The sequence below is a fragment of the Opisthorchis viverrini genome (assembly GCF_000715545.1).
Source record: "Opisthorchis viverrini unplaced genomic scaffold opera_v5_140, whole genome shotgun sequence".
Classification (NCBI taxonomy): domain Eukaryota; kingdom Metazoa; phylum Platyhelminthes; class Trematoda; order Opisthorchiida; family Opisthorchiidae; genus Opisthorchis; species Opisthorchis viverrini.
Genome location: NW_008751796.1, coordinates 962,792 through 976,058, shown reverse-complemented (window position 1 = coordinate 976,058; position 13,267 = coordinate 962,792). Strand labels below are relative to the sequence as shown.

At 42.4% G+C, this 13,267-nt stretch overlaps 1 protein-coding gene across 1 annotated transcript in view; it reads left to right on the top strand.

Annotated features, from left to right (window-relative positions):
• Positions 1 to 7,369: 7,369 nt before the first annotated feature.
• T265_06629 (hypothetical protein) overlaps positions 7,370 to 13,267 on the top strand; it is a gene marked incomplete at both ends in the record, with an annotated part of 13,346 nt that continues 7,448 nt past the window's right edge. Inside the window, 3 exons of the mRNA XM_009171942.1 lie at positions 7,370 to 7,417; positions 11,039 to 11,071; positions 13,070 to 13,192. Of these exons, the coding sequence (XP_009170206.1) occupies positions 7,370 to 7,417; positions 11,039 to 11,071; positions 13,070 to 13,192 (204 nt within the window). The remainder of the gene's footprint in view (positions 7,418 to 11,038; positions 11,072 to 13,069; positions 13,193 to 13,267) is intronic.

The window sequence follows — 13,267 nt, the reverse complement described above, 5'->3', positions numbered from 1 at the left end:
ACTCGATGTGAATTACCGACAAACGTACGAGCGCAGCACGTGGTAACGCAGTGGGTCAAAAAGCGCGCGCGAAAAGTTGGTCAGAATTGGTTCGGCATGTTAAGGGTCGAAAGTTCGTTGTTAGTAAACATTGAATACATACAATCAGAGCAGAAAAAAATGGGTCCAAGAAAGAAAAGGGTTTGACCGGGAGAAAGTAGGCACAGTTAATGGTTAATTTTTTAGAATGTTTTGTCATAAGGATATAAGGAGTTAGCGGCCGTTTGCTTACCTTTTTGGGGACCGTAGACGCTAACTATCGAGAAAGACGGAGCAAGAATTATATTTCTTCAGGATGGCTTTAGGTGGAGTTCATATCTAACTCAAATGTTTTGGATCAATAACAGGTGAACAATTGAAATTGTACGTGCATTGGTCAGCTGCAGGTAGAGTTCGGCAAGCGCGAATGCCCATCTAACAGCAGTTTACTCAACACGATATCATTAATGATGTTGTTTAACTAAATGCACTCCAGGAAGGCCTCCTTATGTTTTAATCAATGTAACATGCCGCAGTTTATTTGATTGACAGGGCAACCAGTCTTAAAGGTTCTTGGAATCTCTTTGACAATCCACAACTGGTTTCGTCAGTTCAACATAGCTCCCTAGCTTCCATTCTTCTTACGTTCGACTTGAACAACAAATTGTAGCCGAGTTGCGCAATGCACTCATTTTCAAATTATGAAAGCCCGTAAAAAAACGCCTACTCTTTGAGCTATAAATGGGACGGAACCAGTTGTCGGCCGCCTAAGGGTTTTCACCAAACGTATGAATGTTTGTTCTATCAAGAAAGCCGTGCTATTTTGTAGTATTCATTCGTTGTCATTTATGGGACCTTGTGCCAGGTACAACGCACTGTATACATTGTCAGTAAGCTGCCCAAGGTCATTTCAAAAATATTGATTTCATAAAAGTGACCTGGCAGTCATTAGATCGATGAGATTGGAATATTGGGGCGATGATCATGGAAGCTCTCTGGGGTTTCATTTGCACTGTAATAATTCAGCTGAGGAACCCCATTTAAAAGGGCATTGTTTCGAGGGATGACTTTGGTGCACTACGTCATTTCAAACTGAGTGTAACTGGGGTTGCTGTCATTGTGTTTTTCGAAGATTAGTGTCCCTATAAGACATTTTCAGAGATACCTGAACACAGATGCGTTTTAGTTATTACCACAGAAGGCTTTCATTAGCCTGACCGATATCTGTTATACCTAATACAGACTGGGTCCGTGGAAACAGGGTCTTGACGCCTGATAGTGAGGAATATTTCCAGTAAGCAAAGCAATATTTCACTCACCGAAATTTAGTCCCTCCGAATATTCCACTGTTAAAAGAGAACATTTTATGAACAGTTTGGAACTTAGTTACGAACTGCAAGTTTACTGAACATTTGATGGAAACTTGCCTTCCACGAGGGTTCTCCTAACACCTGTTTTACGACAAAGGGCGCAAGTTGTAGTAAGTGGATTTGTGCACCGAGTTAAACGAAATACAATCAGCTCATGAAGGCATAAGTGTTTCCGTATAAGTAAAAGTTGGTTAACTAAACACGCTTACCGTTATTTTCAACCCTGACTAAAAACATAAGGATTTTGTGGGGAATTACTTTCATTTGCGACAACAGAACAGTTAAAAAACGTATCAAATAAAATGTGATAACAACGAGCTGACTGACTATATTTATACTGAACTTCTGGTCGCGTAGTGCTGCAACACTTTTCAGTTACTCTGCTCTTCCTCTTTCACATTCGTTAACCGTCTTATCGATCCGGAAAAATGGTTCATTCATGTGACGGATGATTTGAATCGATAGCTGGTAAATGGCAATCACGTGTGAATATCACTCAGATATGCACTCATAGACTCAGGGAAACTGCAGTGGCGCGAATTCTTAAGTATTACTAATCCCTCGATTATCCTTGCTATGTGACTTTTAGGCCTATCGATACCAAATTTATAGGCGCGGTTTTTCACTTATTTACACCGTTAGTCGGTCGTTGGTTTGTTCGCCTGGTTGGGTGATTTGATTGTGAACGTTTCACCACTAATCGAGGTGATATGGTCAGTGCTTTATCAGGGAGTTTGAGTGTAGCATTGGATTGCTGATTATTCTTTGAGTAGTGTGTCTTAACATACGCGCTAGTAGCCGCTGGTGGTAATCCTGCTTGTGGTTTTTGAGCGGTATTGATGAACAATCGCTCTTTTTATTCGCAAAAGAAAAAGTTGGGCAAACATTTGCTTTCAACGACTGTTCTTCTAATCACTAGCAATCAAATGGACGAGTAATCGGCGTGGTTAGGTAAAATCCACTTGTTGATTAAGGCATAAATTGTCTGCCAAGCTGCTAACTATTTGGAGTGTGTGAAAGATGTGGTTTGGCGTGTGATGTCACCAGACAGAAGACTGTGGTCCATTGACTTCATGGGCCCCTTTCCGGTGACAACCAGGGGGGGGAGGGAATCAATACATCGTGATAATGATAGAACACTTGTCGCGGTGGATTGAGGCGACAGCTGTGCCGAATCAGCGGGCAACGACGATCAGCAAAGTGGTAATGCATCACATCGTGGCCAGCCATGGGGTGCTGCCGAAGGCTGAAGTTCGGCTGAAGGAAGTGGACGGTTTTCCGGTGTGGGGAAAGTTTGGTTGTGAGGGCTCGGATGCCGATAGATGGTCTGACAACTTTGGAGATTTTGTCGATATTTCTTGCAAGACGCAGGATTCTCTGTCTAGGGTGACAATTTAAGCGGCGTCAGCGATTTGGGCTATTATAGAACCCTAGGTTTCGCTTCTACTTCCCCTCACGTGACTGGTTACCTCGGCCGCTGATACCTCGTCACGTTCGACAAGTACCGGGTGTACGGCCTACTTAGTAATGTCAGATTCGTACGTGACTGCATTAACAACTACGGTAGAGGTCAGCATTGACCATTTGCTATTGTCACTTGTCGCGTGGATTGAGGCGACAGCTGTGCCGAATCAGCGGGCAACGACGATCAGCAAAGTGGTAATGCATCACATCGTGGCCAGCCATGGGGTGCTGCCGAAGGCTGAAGTTCGGCTGAAGGAAGTGGACGGTTTTCCGGTGTGGGGAAAGTTTGGTTGTGAGGGCTCGGATGCCGATAGATGGTCTGACAACTTTGGAGATTTTGTCGATATTTCTTGCAAGACGCAGGATTCTCTGTCTAGGGTGACAATTTAAGCGGCGTCAGCGATTTGGGCTATTATAGAACCCTAGGTTTCGCTTCTACTTCCCCTCACGTGACTGGTTACCTCGGCCGCTGATACCTCGTCACGTTCGACAAGTACCGGGTGTACGGCCTACTTAGTAACGTCAGATTCGTACGTGACTGCATTAACAACTACGGTAGAGGTCAGCATTGACCATTTGCTATTGTTTTCTATGATGTAGAAGATATGGAGTTGAGAGGAGTCATCGAAGTTCAGTGAGGTTGCACGCGGAACTCACCGACGTGGATTAACGTTTGATTACTATGTCGGTTATTGAATTGCCCTTAAAACAGAGCATTGGAAAAACTCGTTTGGTTTGACTGTTTCAGTTACTTTTGTTTTTGCTTTGTTTTGGCCATTGTGTGAAATAAATGAAGCAGGGAGACCGCTCTCCTTCAGGGTGTCATTAGGACCATTCAGTTTACATTTTAGAATATCATCGAAACCGACTACGAACAAAAATACCTAACCTGCGAAACCCCAAAACTGCGAACAAAAAGTTTCCCGGTGGATTTTAAACGTGTGCCACGCTACCTGACTGGGAAGTCCTGCCTGGCGTGTCAATCGATCGTCACGACCGGGACAGTTACCGGGTCGTCGTTCGATGGGTTGGGCACGCTCACGTGTGAACACGTTCGCCTGTTCAGACGTGAAAATTCAAATGCGTCAAACGTGCGTTGGTGGAGTAGTGGCTACACGCTCGCCTCACATGTCGGGTGTCCGGAGTTCAAACCCCGGCACAGCCACTGGATATGCGCCGTTGATGAGCTCTAATAAGAGCGAAACTCGAGTCCAGTGCTTCCCCCGTTTGGTGTGGACTCACCGGAATAGTTACGCCAGAACAGGAGAACAGCCGTTCAAACGAGAGTGGTGTGACCATGAACAAAACCGACATTATGAGCTCTTGAGGTCAAACAGTGCAGGATATCTGCCGTCTGTTGTAGAGGGGAACGTGTACTGGAATGACTGTTACTGAACTGGTTCAAGGCGCGGCTTGAACCTCGTTTGAATTGAGTCCTTCAATTTCTCCCCTTGTTATACAGATGAGGGACAGTCCGTGACAAGTAACCTCAAGATAAGTAAAAAGCCCTTATGAGCAGTGAAAGTATACTTTTAAGCTTTCACTGGTGTTGCTAAAGTACTTCTTGCTTGCTCCTTGTTGAAGATGCTTTACCCGTTTATCACCCTCAACGGAGGGCGAATACAGCGTGGAGTAGAAAGTCTTGGGAAGCACTTCACAGTATTTGTGCCGGGAATCACAAAAAACTATGAAATAATGTAGGAAGATTCGCTCCAAACGGATGCATGTTTAAGGAAAAATCAAGTCTTCAAATATGGCAACCCCCTTGTTGAAACATCCCTCAGTTTGAGACCCCTCAATAAGAGACGTCCTGCGCTCCGACTCAGCTCTGAATTACCTACAGGTTCATAGTTTAAGTTCCCACAAGAATTCATGACAGTCCACATCAGCGGACAAAATACAGTGGATGCCAAATACCTATTCAGTGTGTCTCTCAGCTTGCTGGTTTTCATCACCCGTTGTCTCTCATTAGTCACCCTCATGCTCAAGTGTCCGGAGTAAAATGGGTTCATGCCATCAACGCAATTTCACAACAACCTTTTATTAAATGAATCAGATTTGTTTTGGGTTGGTGGTGTTCGTTACTCATCTGATTGATCAGTCTCTTGGACAAGCAACTTGGACCTCAGATATGTAATACTTGGTTTAGAAGTTGCAGCGAAATGAGCTGGTGATCAATCAATCAATCAATCAATCAATCAATCAATCAATCAATCAATCAATCAATCAATCAATCAATCAATCAATCAATCAATCAATCAACAATCAATCAATCGACCGATCGATCAACCAGTCCGTCAGTCAATCAGTCAGTCAATGGAGCATTCTATCTATCAATCCATCAACAGATCAGGCAACCAGTTAAACTATGTATCTATCTATCTGTCTATCTGTGTATGTTAATAATAACGGATTCACAGATCAAATTTTAAGCAGGAAATCCAATATAGTTTAATAAAATCCAACAAAGCGGTGAGCATAATCAGGCCCTCAGGCATACGCACGAGCCTATGAACGCTCAACAGGCGTACTTCCGGCAGCTGGGCATCGGAGACGGGAGCTGATAAATTAGTGCGTAAATACAACAATGTAGGTGGAGTGTTAAGGGGGGGTTGGAAAGGGAGCTATGTATTGAAGGCAATAACTTGGATGCATGAGCGCCACTGAGGGAATCCAACTGGTGTTGAATAGTTGCCATTGTTTCCCGAGTTCCCCTACTCTCAAGGAAGTCTCAGTAAATGGCAACCCATTTATAGTTGTGATACAGTATGGATCGATCACACAGAAACGTCAAATGACGTGTTTCGTCTCGTTCAGTATTGATCAGTTGGCTACATCTATTTGTAGATCCAAGGCAAATGCCTTTTCCCTCACAAAACGGTTTCAAACAGATCCTCGGAACCATTGAATTGGAACTTTCCTCATCTTGGAAGAATCTAGTTCTGTTTTTGGTTCCCTTTCAAAAAAGATCGATTCGAGTGTATTTTTTCAGCGCACTCACTTTGCTTCCTAATATCTGTCAAGAGACCAAAGTTTAACGAAACAAAAAAGTATTACCGGCTTGCTAAAATCTAAAGATACACCAAGGTGCGTCGCGTTCGCACAATACCGTTTGAAACAAGGACGTAGAGCATAAAATAATGAGGAGAACTGTATCGAGATCTTTTGATTTCAATACACAAATTCAAAGCCATAAAAAGCAAATCTAGGCTTAATCGGGAACACAAATTGCTTCAATGCGCGAGTGACCTAAGCCCAACACAGTGTCTTGCCAAGAGGCCTTCATTGAGAGCAATCGGAGGTAGACCACTCTTCTGGTAAACGGAACTTTGGAGATTTGAGCCCACCCACAAACGTTTCTTCTTGCAACTGTTCTTAAATCAATGCCTGTCAGTTTTCTAATAATCTGTGCTAGGGGGGTGGATATTTGGACGATATTAGGATTCGGGACTTTGTGGAGGCTACACCGGTGCTCAGCGATTGAGCTGATGGACATCAAGTGTCAATCCGCTAGATACAAGTTCGATGTAAATGGGACGAGTCAGAAGCATCCCCATGATCATTTCGCATAACGACAGTTTGGTAATCGGTATAGAGTGTGTTCAAGCTCACTCTCTGCTACACGCATAAAAGTGCAAACAGGGTTATCTCAAGGACCCAGTGAACATAAAAATAATCAATGCACCATCAGTTGGCCTTCAGGGGTTTATAAACGTCGGTTGCAAACCACATCATTCAAGTCGATCGTTCTGTTTCCCGAAAAGTAAATGAACTGACTCTGCTGCTGTGCGAACCATGCTCATTTGCAATCGTATTCAACTCACCGTCAGCTGTAACGAAACAAAGAAGCGGCACTTTGGTGGAAAATTCCAGCAACGGTTTCTTAAAAGTAGATTCTGGAGACAGTGAACATTTAATCCCCTGGACCTTGGGGTTTATTACTTTATCCGAGACTGTAAAACCGAGATAATTTTTGCAGCATCATCAAAATTATCATCATGATCAAGGACAGTAACATCGGTGTTGGCGCTGATGCTTCACTTTGGCTGTAGGTAGCTGATACAACGATCGCATTCACTTAACTGTTGGTCTGCCCGCCAATTTCGGCGGCTAGGTTGCAACGGTTCATCACCAGCGGTGAGTCGATGGGTTGGGTAGAATCGCAGTAAGTTGCCACGACCATGGCAAATCTGCAGAGTTGTATATAAGTTGCGTCGCGGTTCACACTTCGTTCCAAGTTCAGATCACTTGTGTGTACGCAAAGCCGTGGTTAATACGATAGACGTATCAGTGAACGACAATTTTTCTCTCTCACACGCACGCAAATTCGGTCGATAAAACAGATCGATGTTGTGAAAATTCGAAAGATTACCAAGTATCATGAACCCTGGAACAGAGCTGGGAATGCCATAGAATAATTGAGCCATAGAGTCGAACTTTTGGCTTTATGAACGAAACGATTCACCGCAATTATTCCATCAGATGAATGTGAAGATAATTTTGTGTTATTATTTATCATGGTTAAACACACTCGAATAATATCAAACACTTACGAAGATCCGAAGGTAAGTCGACTGTGGAACCAAATTTTCGCTTAGTACATTTGCAGAAAATATTTCCTCGTGAACAAAAACAAGACTTTCAAGGTATTTATTTATTCCTTGTCGGTGTGGTCGATAGTGTGGGTTCCCGGCATTAATCTGTCGAGCAAATTTCCCACGCTTGTCAGAAAGGAACGATTAACTGACAAACAGACGATGTATGATATTCAAAGTTGACGAGAGAAACTGCAGTCCCATGCCAACCAACTTCTCCCTCTCAGGAAGGGAAGAGGACTGCTTCTTGCGTTATTACCATCATCATCATCATCATCATCATCATTGACAGTACACAATTGCCAGTGGCTCGTTCCGGGAAGCACATCTGAGTGAGGCGGGAAACAACAAATCACGAATTACGGAGCCTTGAGATTTATCAGCAGGATACTATACCACTCTAACGAAATTTGTATATGAAAAGGACACAAACCCCGAACTATGGGGATTCCCGTCTATTCGTTGCACAAATTGGTGCAAATCCAAAGAAAGCCCGGCAAGAACAGCAACTGGATGTGAATTACCGACAGACCTGCGGGCCCAGCACGTGGTAACGCAATAGGTCAAAAAGGGCGCGTGAAAATGTTAAGGGTCAAAAGTTCGCGTGGGTGAATTTTGCACGCATACAATAATCGCAGAAAACAATGGGTCTGACGCTGAAGAAACCGATGACGACTTAAGTCATCAGGTTATATGATACAATAATGAGGGCGGGATCTGGAAAACATGTTTGCTTATGCCTTTCAGTGACTCAAATTCTTATAAGCTTATATTGGATCATGTGAACACGATCCACTCCAACCCAATGAATTTACACCCCAATCACATGCACACTTTTCCACACTTCAATGGAAACATTGTGAACTGTAATTTCAGAAAGACTACCCGCACGACTTGGAGCTTAGAAGTTCCTGGTATCTCAAGAAAATCCATTCGAGTCTAGAACAAACTACTATCGAGGAGGTCATGGGTTGGTACCAACCCGCAGCTCTGGGCGATAAATACAAAATAGATGTACGGTGCTTCTCCGCATTTAAGTGGAGATTCGCTTCACTTAAATGACAAAACCTCTTTTGAAAAAAACAATTATTGACTATTTTCTGTTAAAAACCGGGCCTCGAAATGTTGAAAACTCTGTCACTGAATTAGGACTCGTTTGCGTATGAATTTCGTAGACTCAACTGAATCTCTCGTTTAGGTGTCCTTCAGCTGAATGTGCTGCACACAGGCAGCCTCATGTTTCAGTTGGTATGATATTCAAGATAGCGTATATTTTCTGAAGGAGACTTCTCACAAGGTTGCTGAAAACTCCTTGATAGGCCATGCCCTTGCTGAGGCTCATCATGCAGACACAGTCTCAAAAAATACTGAAATGGAGAGATTCGGTTGAATCTCTCGTGAAAGCTAAATTGATGTGCAAATGAGTGTATTTGTTTTAATATCCGCCCACCTTGGGCTCAAGTAGAACACAAGGTTGACTAAAACTAGGGGAGTGTGCTCCCCTGATGAGCTAGGAGGAGTCATGCAGTTGTAAATTTACCGTCTGTCATGTTCACAAATTTATTAGAACAAAACAGTAATTTCTCCAAGATAGAGCTTAACTGGAGAGCCTGACTCTGAGCCCCATCTGAGACTTCCTGTCTAAGGATCACACATTAGACAGTGACCTTCGACAGGCGCTCATTTAGGCTCCGCTAACTAGAGTATCACACTTTGTTTTTGCTTTTTGCTGGTGGAGCTAATCGTCCTCGTGTTGAAGCCGAGGAACTCGTGAGACTGCCAATTATGTTCCCCTCGATTCATAACCAGGCGGGTGTTTTCGAAGAATAATATATCCTTACAATTTATCAACAAAAACAGATTCGTATAAAATATATTGATATAAAAGTGACCCACTGATCTCTAGAACTTCACACTCCTTGAAGCCTCGTCCTAAAATGTCAAAAAGAACGATAACAATCTGTATTCAAAGTCCCATCCATTTTGATCGTTCTATCAAAATCTTGCGCGGTTAGTGACATATGTCAAGAAGAATAGTGTCTGATTCACCAAGGTTCTGTTTAAAAAATCATTTTTCATGTAATTTAAGCCAACCTTAGAGAAGTTTTACACTATGAGTTTGAGAAGAAGGTTAGACAGACTTCTAATTATGTCAATATAGGTCTTCTCTCGTGTTTGTAAATGGAATAATTGATTTATGGAAAAGGTAATCTGGTCTTTTTTCCGTGGGGTCTTGCTAAAAGAGACCTTTAAGGGATGATACTAGGTAAAGAGACATTAGACTCCGTCCTCACATAGGGAGTGCTGCTCTCTTAGCCAGTATGCTACACGCCATAGCAACGACTGTTTTCTATTCCGTCTACCTTTTCTCAGTCAATACATTCGCATATTGAATATCATACTCATTCAGAACTATTATATACTCACATTTTTCAGACACAGCGCGATCACATAAAGATGTGTGTCGTTACTAGCCCAAAGGTGGGGTATAAATGTTCTTTTGACACATATAAAGTCCAAACAAGTGAATGATTTTTTTCACGATCCCGCCTCTGAGGTTGTTTATCAAACATCATTTAAGTCTAGACGAATATAGATAAATCCGTGTCTCAAATGAGACTGGGACATTCCCTTTTGCGAGAAAAGAGAGCTAGTGAAGGATTCTAAGTAGTGCAGCCGTATCCTTCCTCAAATAAATCAATAAAATGCCCAAGCCTCAAACGTGAGATTCCCAGAGGACGATAAACCAAGGCGTACGTTTGATGTAAACTCAACTATGCCCGGTTAAACGATTAGGTTATTCACCAGAATCAAGAATGTTTTGAACGATAATCGATGATTAACCAATAATGCCATACAATGCGCAACATTTGAATTATTGGGAGCTTTGAATTACCAGAACCTATTCATCACTGATTCAATCTCGGTCTTTACCAAAGTCGTTCCATCATCAAAGTATTCACTCCTTCACATGGATAAAAAACACACAGACTATCTTTCCACTTACCTTTTTCAAAAGTCACACTTTCTGAACAAATAGGAACGTAGAGTTTTTCAGGAGAGATATAACATGGCAAGGCAAAATAATACTAATAGAGGCGAAAAATGAGTTAACGTACCCAGTCCAGGGTATAAAAGCACCAGCAAAAGCACTGAAGCTAAAAACATTGCAGGCTTGTCCACAATTCTCGTATAGCTCAGATGCCTAATTGGGCTACAGTGGACTATATATCTAAACCGTGAGGCCAGCGAACAAGACGCTGTGGTGTCATCGTGTCATTGGTTAATCAGCTCAACACTGAAAATTCTCCCATTGGTTCTTCTTCTTCTCATAGTTGAGTTCTGTGAAAGAGAACGTGAATTGACAGGACACATGCGGTTCTTACAAGACGTCCCGATGATTCCGTAGTGGTTAACGGCCCTATGGAGTCCCTAGTGAACAGAGCAAATTACTAATGTAAGCCAGATACAAAGTCACGAGGAGAAAACTCCAATTAAATCTTGACTCACAGTTCAAAATAGGAGATTCCGTAGTTCCGTATTCCGTTGAATCACCACACGAAGAATAATTCTATCTTCCTGGCATTCCAGATCTCCGGTGATCGAAATGTTAATCCATTCGGAGTAAGTTAATCCAAGCTAATTAAAAAGAATCGCCAAAAACACCCGGGATCGAACAGCCCCTTTCTTGAGTCCTTCTTATATCTGTGCTACATTTTCTGCGGTACCTCGGTGGTGAAAAGCTTTTGCAGGATAATTTTGAAGTGAAATACTGGTTCAACCCTGTGGAGTAAAAGGCATTACATAATCAGTACTTGCCTGTCTGCCTGAGGCGGTGCTCCAAGGCCTTAGCAATCACCGGCAAAATGTGGTCTACTTGTCGAGCGTTTTTTATTATTCTTATGTACCATTGCATTCCCCGCTTTGTTTCTTCCTTTTCCACTCATACCCCTTATCTTGTGATGTAAAAACTGCTACCTTATGATCGCGCATAGGTCCTACCATCTTACAACCACTTTGTCTTCAGTGGGTGCTAAATTTTTGGTGAACGTATTGTTTTCGGTCCACCTATTTGTGCAAGATCCTATCTGGAATTGGCATTAGTTATGCCGGCGCACTCCAACAGTTTGGGTTCTTTTTTACAGTTTTCTTCATTCTTTTTGTTTGATTTTATCAGCCTTGTACTCATGGCACCACAATACGATTTGACTTTTGGGACTTTGCGCGCAACTCAAAATGGCCCACCTGATTGGTAGGAAAAAAAATCAATACTACTTACCCTGTCTATCTGCGAATCAATCAAGCAGCCGGTCGGCCACGAGCAAGCGAATGGGATAGTTCAAACTCCTATCAGAATTGGTACAGGCTAGAATATCCCCAACTAGAAGTGCGACCAATATTGATTGCTATGTCACGTGATCCGCCATCGTGGACGAAAGTATATTCAGGATCTTCAAATCGCAGTTGACAATGAGAAATTTTGAGTGAAGAGCTTGGTACCATTCATTTTCTTGGTTAATTCATTACGGATTCCACCAGGATACCATCCGTTTTCACCTTGTCAGCAACAATCAAGAATGGAGTCTTATCAAGATGTCCTTAATTTTTGGCAGTCTGAGTCTATCTCTTTTGTTCTATTTGACTTTTGGAGAATTCTCTATTATATGTAGTAAAAGTTGAAACTTCTCTCAAAGGATTTTTATCAAACAGGCACAACTGGAACTGCTTCTACGAACGTCAAAATCAAATAAAATGTTTTCTAGATAAAACTGTCACACAAGTCCTCTTCTTCTTCTAAAAGTTCTTTGAGTGCACACAGATCTGACTAAGGCAGATGGTCTGAGGACATACAATAGGTGGCTGAATCTACCGACTCGATGGCTTGGATAAACTAACCTTTGCCAACAGCGCTGACTCCGGGGTAAAATGACTTTCCAACCGCAAACAACCGACATACTAAGTAAGGCTGATCACAGGCAGAGAATTTCGAAAAAATGTGAATAATTCCGTTCTTAAACAAAAAGAATAAAAAATATGGATGAATCCGTTTTGAGGAAACCAAGGGTCTATTTGAAGCGCATCCTGACAGTGGCTGTCAATGAACGTGCCGTAACAAACGAGTGTGCATGATATTTGCTACTGGGTTTTCAAAATACCGGAATTCAGTACGCGCTTGATGGTATCAGACCGGGTGTCTGGAAGGTATGAAGGAAAAAAGTACACTTTTTCACAGGACCCTATCCTTCAATATTTACTGTGTCTTCCCCGGAACAAGCCAAGAGTCTGACTGGATTAGTGGCAGTAACATACCAAACAGCTACGTGAAATATATTCTGGAACAAACAAGGAAAAAATCAATGAATCGACTCAAATACAGTAGCTGGGGTCCCAAAAACAATTTGGTTTGATAGCGTCTTACTCACGTGATTGCTATTCAGACTACTTTTATTGATCAGGCTCTGGATAAGGTTTGACTAACGCGTGTATTGGTCTGGCTAACCGATATGTCACGTTACCAGGAATGTGTGGCAAAGAGATAAAAATAATTACGCTAGGTTGGGTATACAAAAATAAAGAGATCAGATGGAACAGACTCACTAACAATTGTTCTCTTTAAAATAGTTCGTCGTTGGCCCAGGTCAGCGAATTAACAATAATCCAATCACGGTTGTCCTGAGGTCTTCTTCTGAACAGTTCTCACTTATACTGGAGTCCGAAGATGATCTGAAATGCTTTGGTACCAGAGTTAGTACATGAGACTCGCGGATGACCGCTGCAAGCGCGAGCGAAATCAGAAGAGTGAAAGCACGTGACCACGCT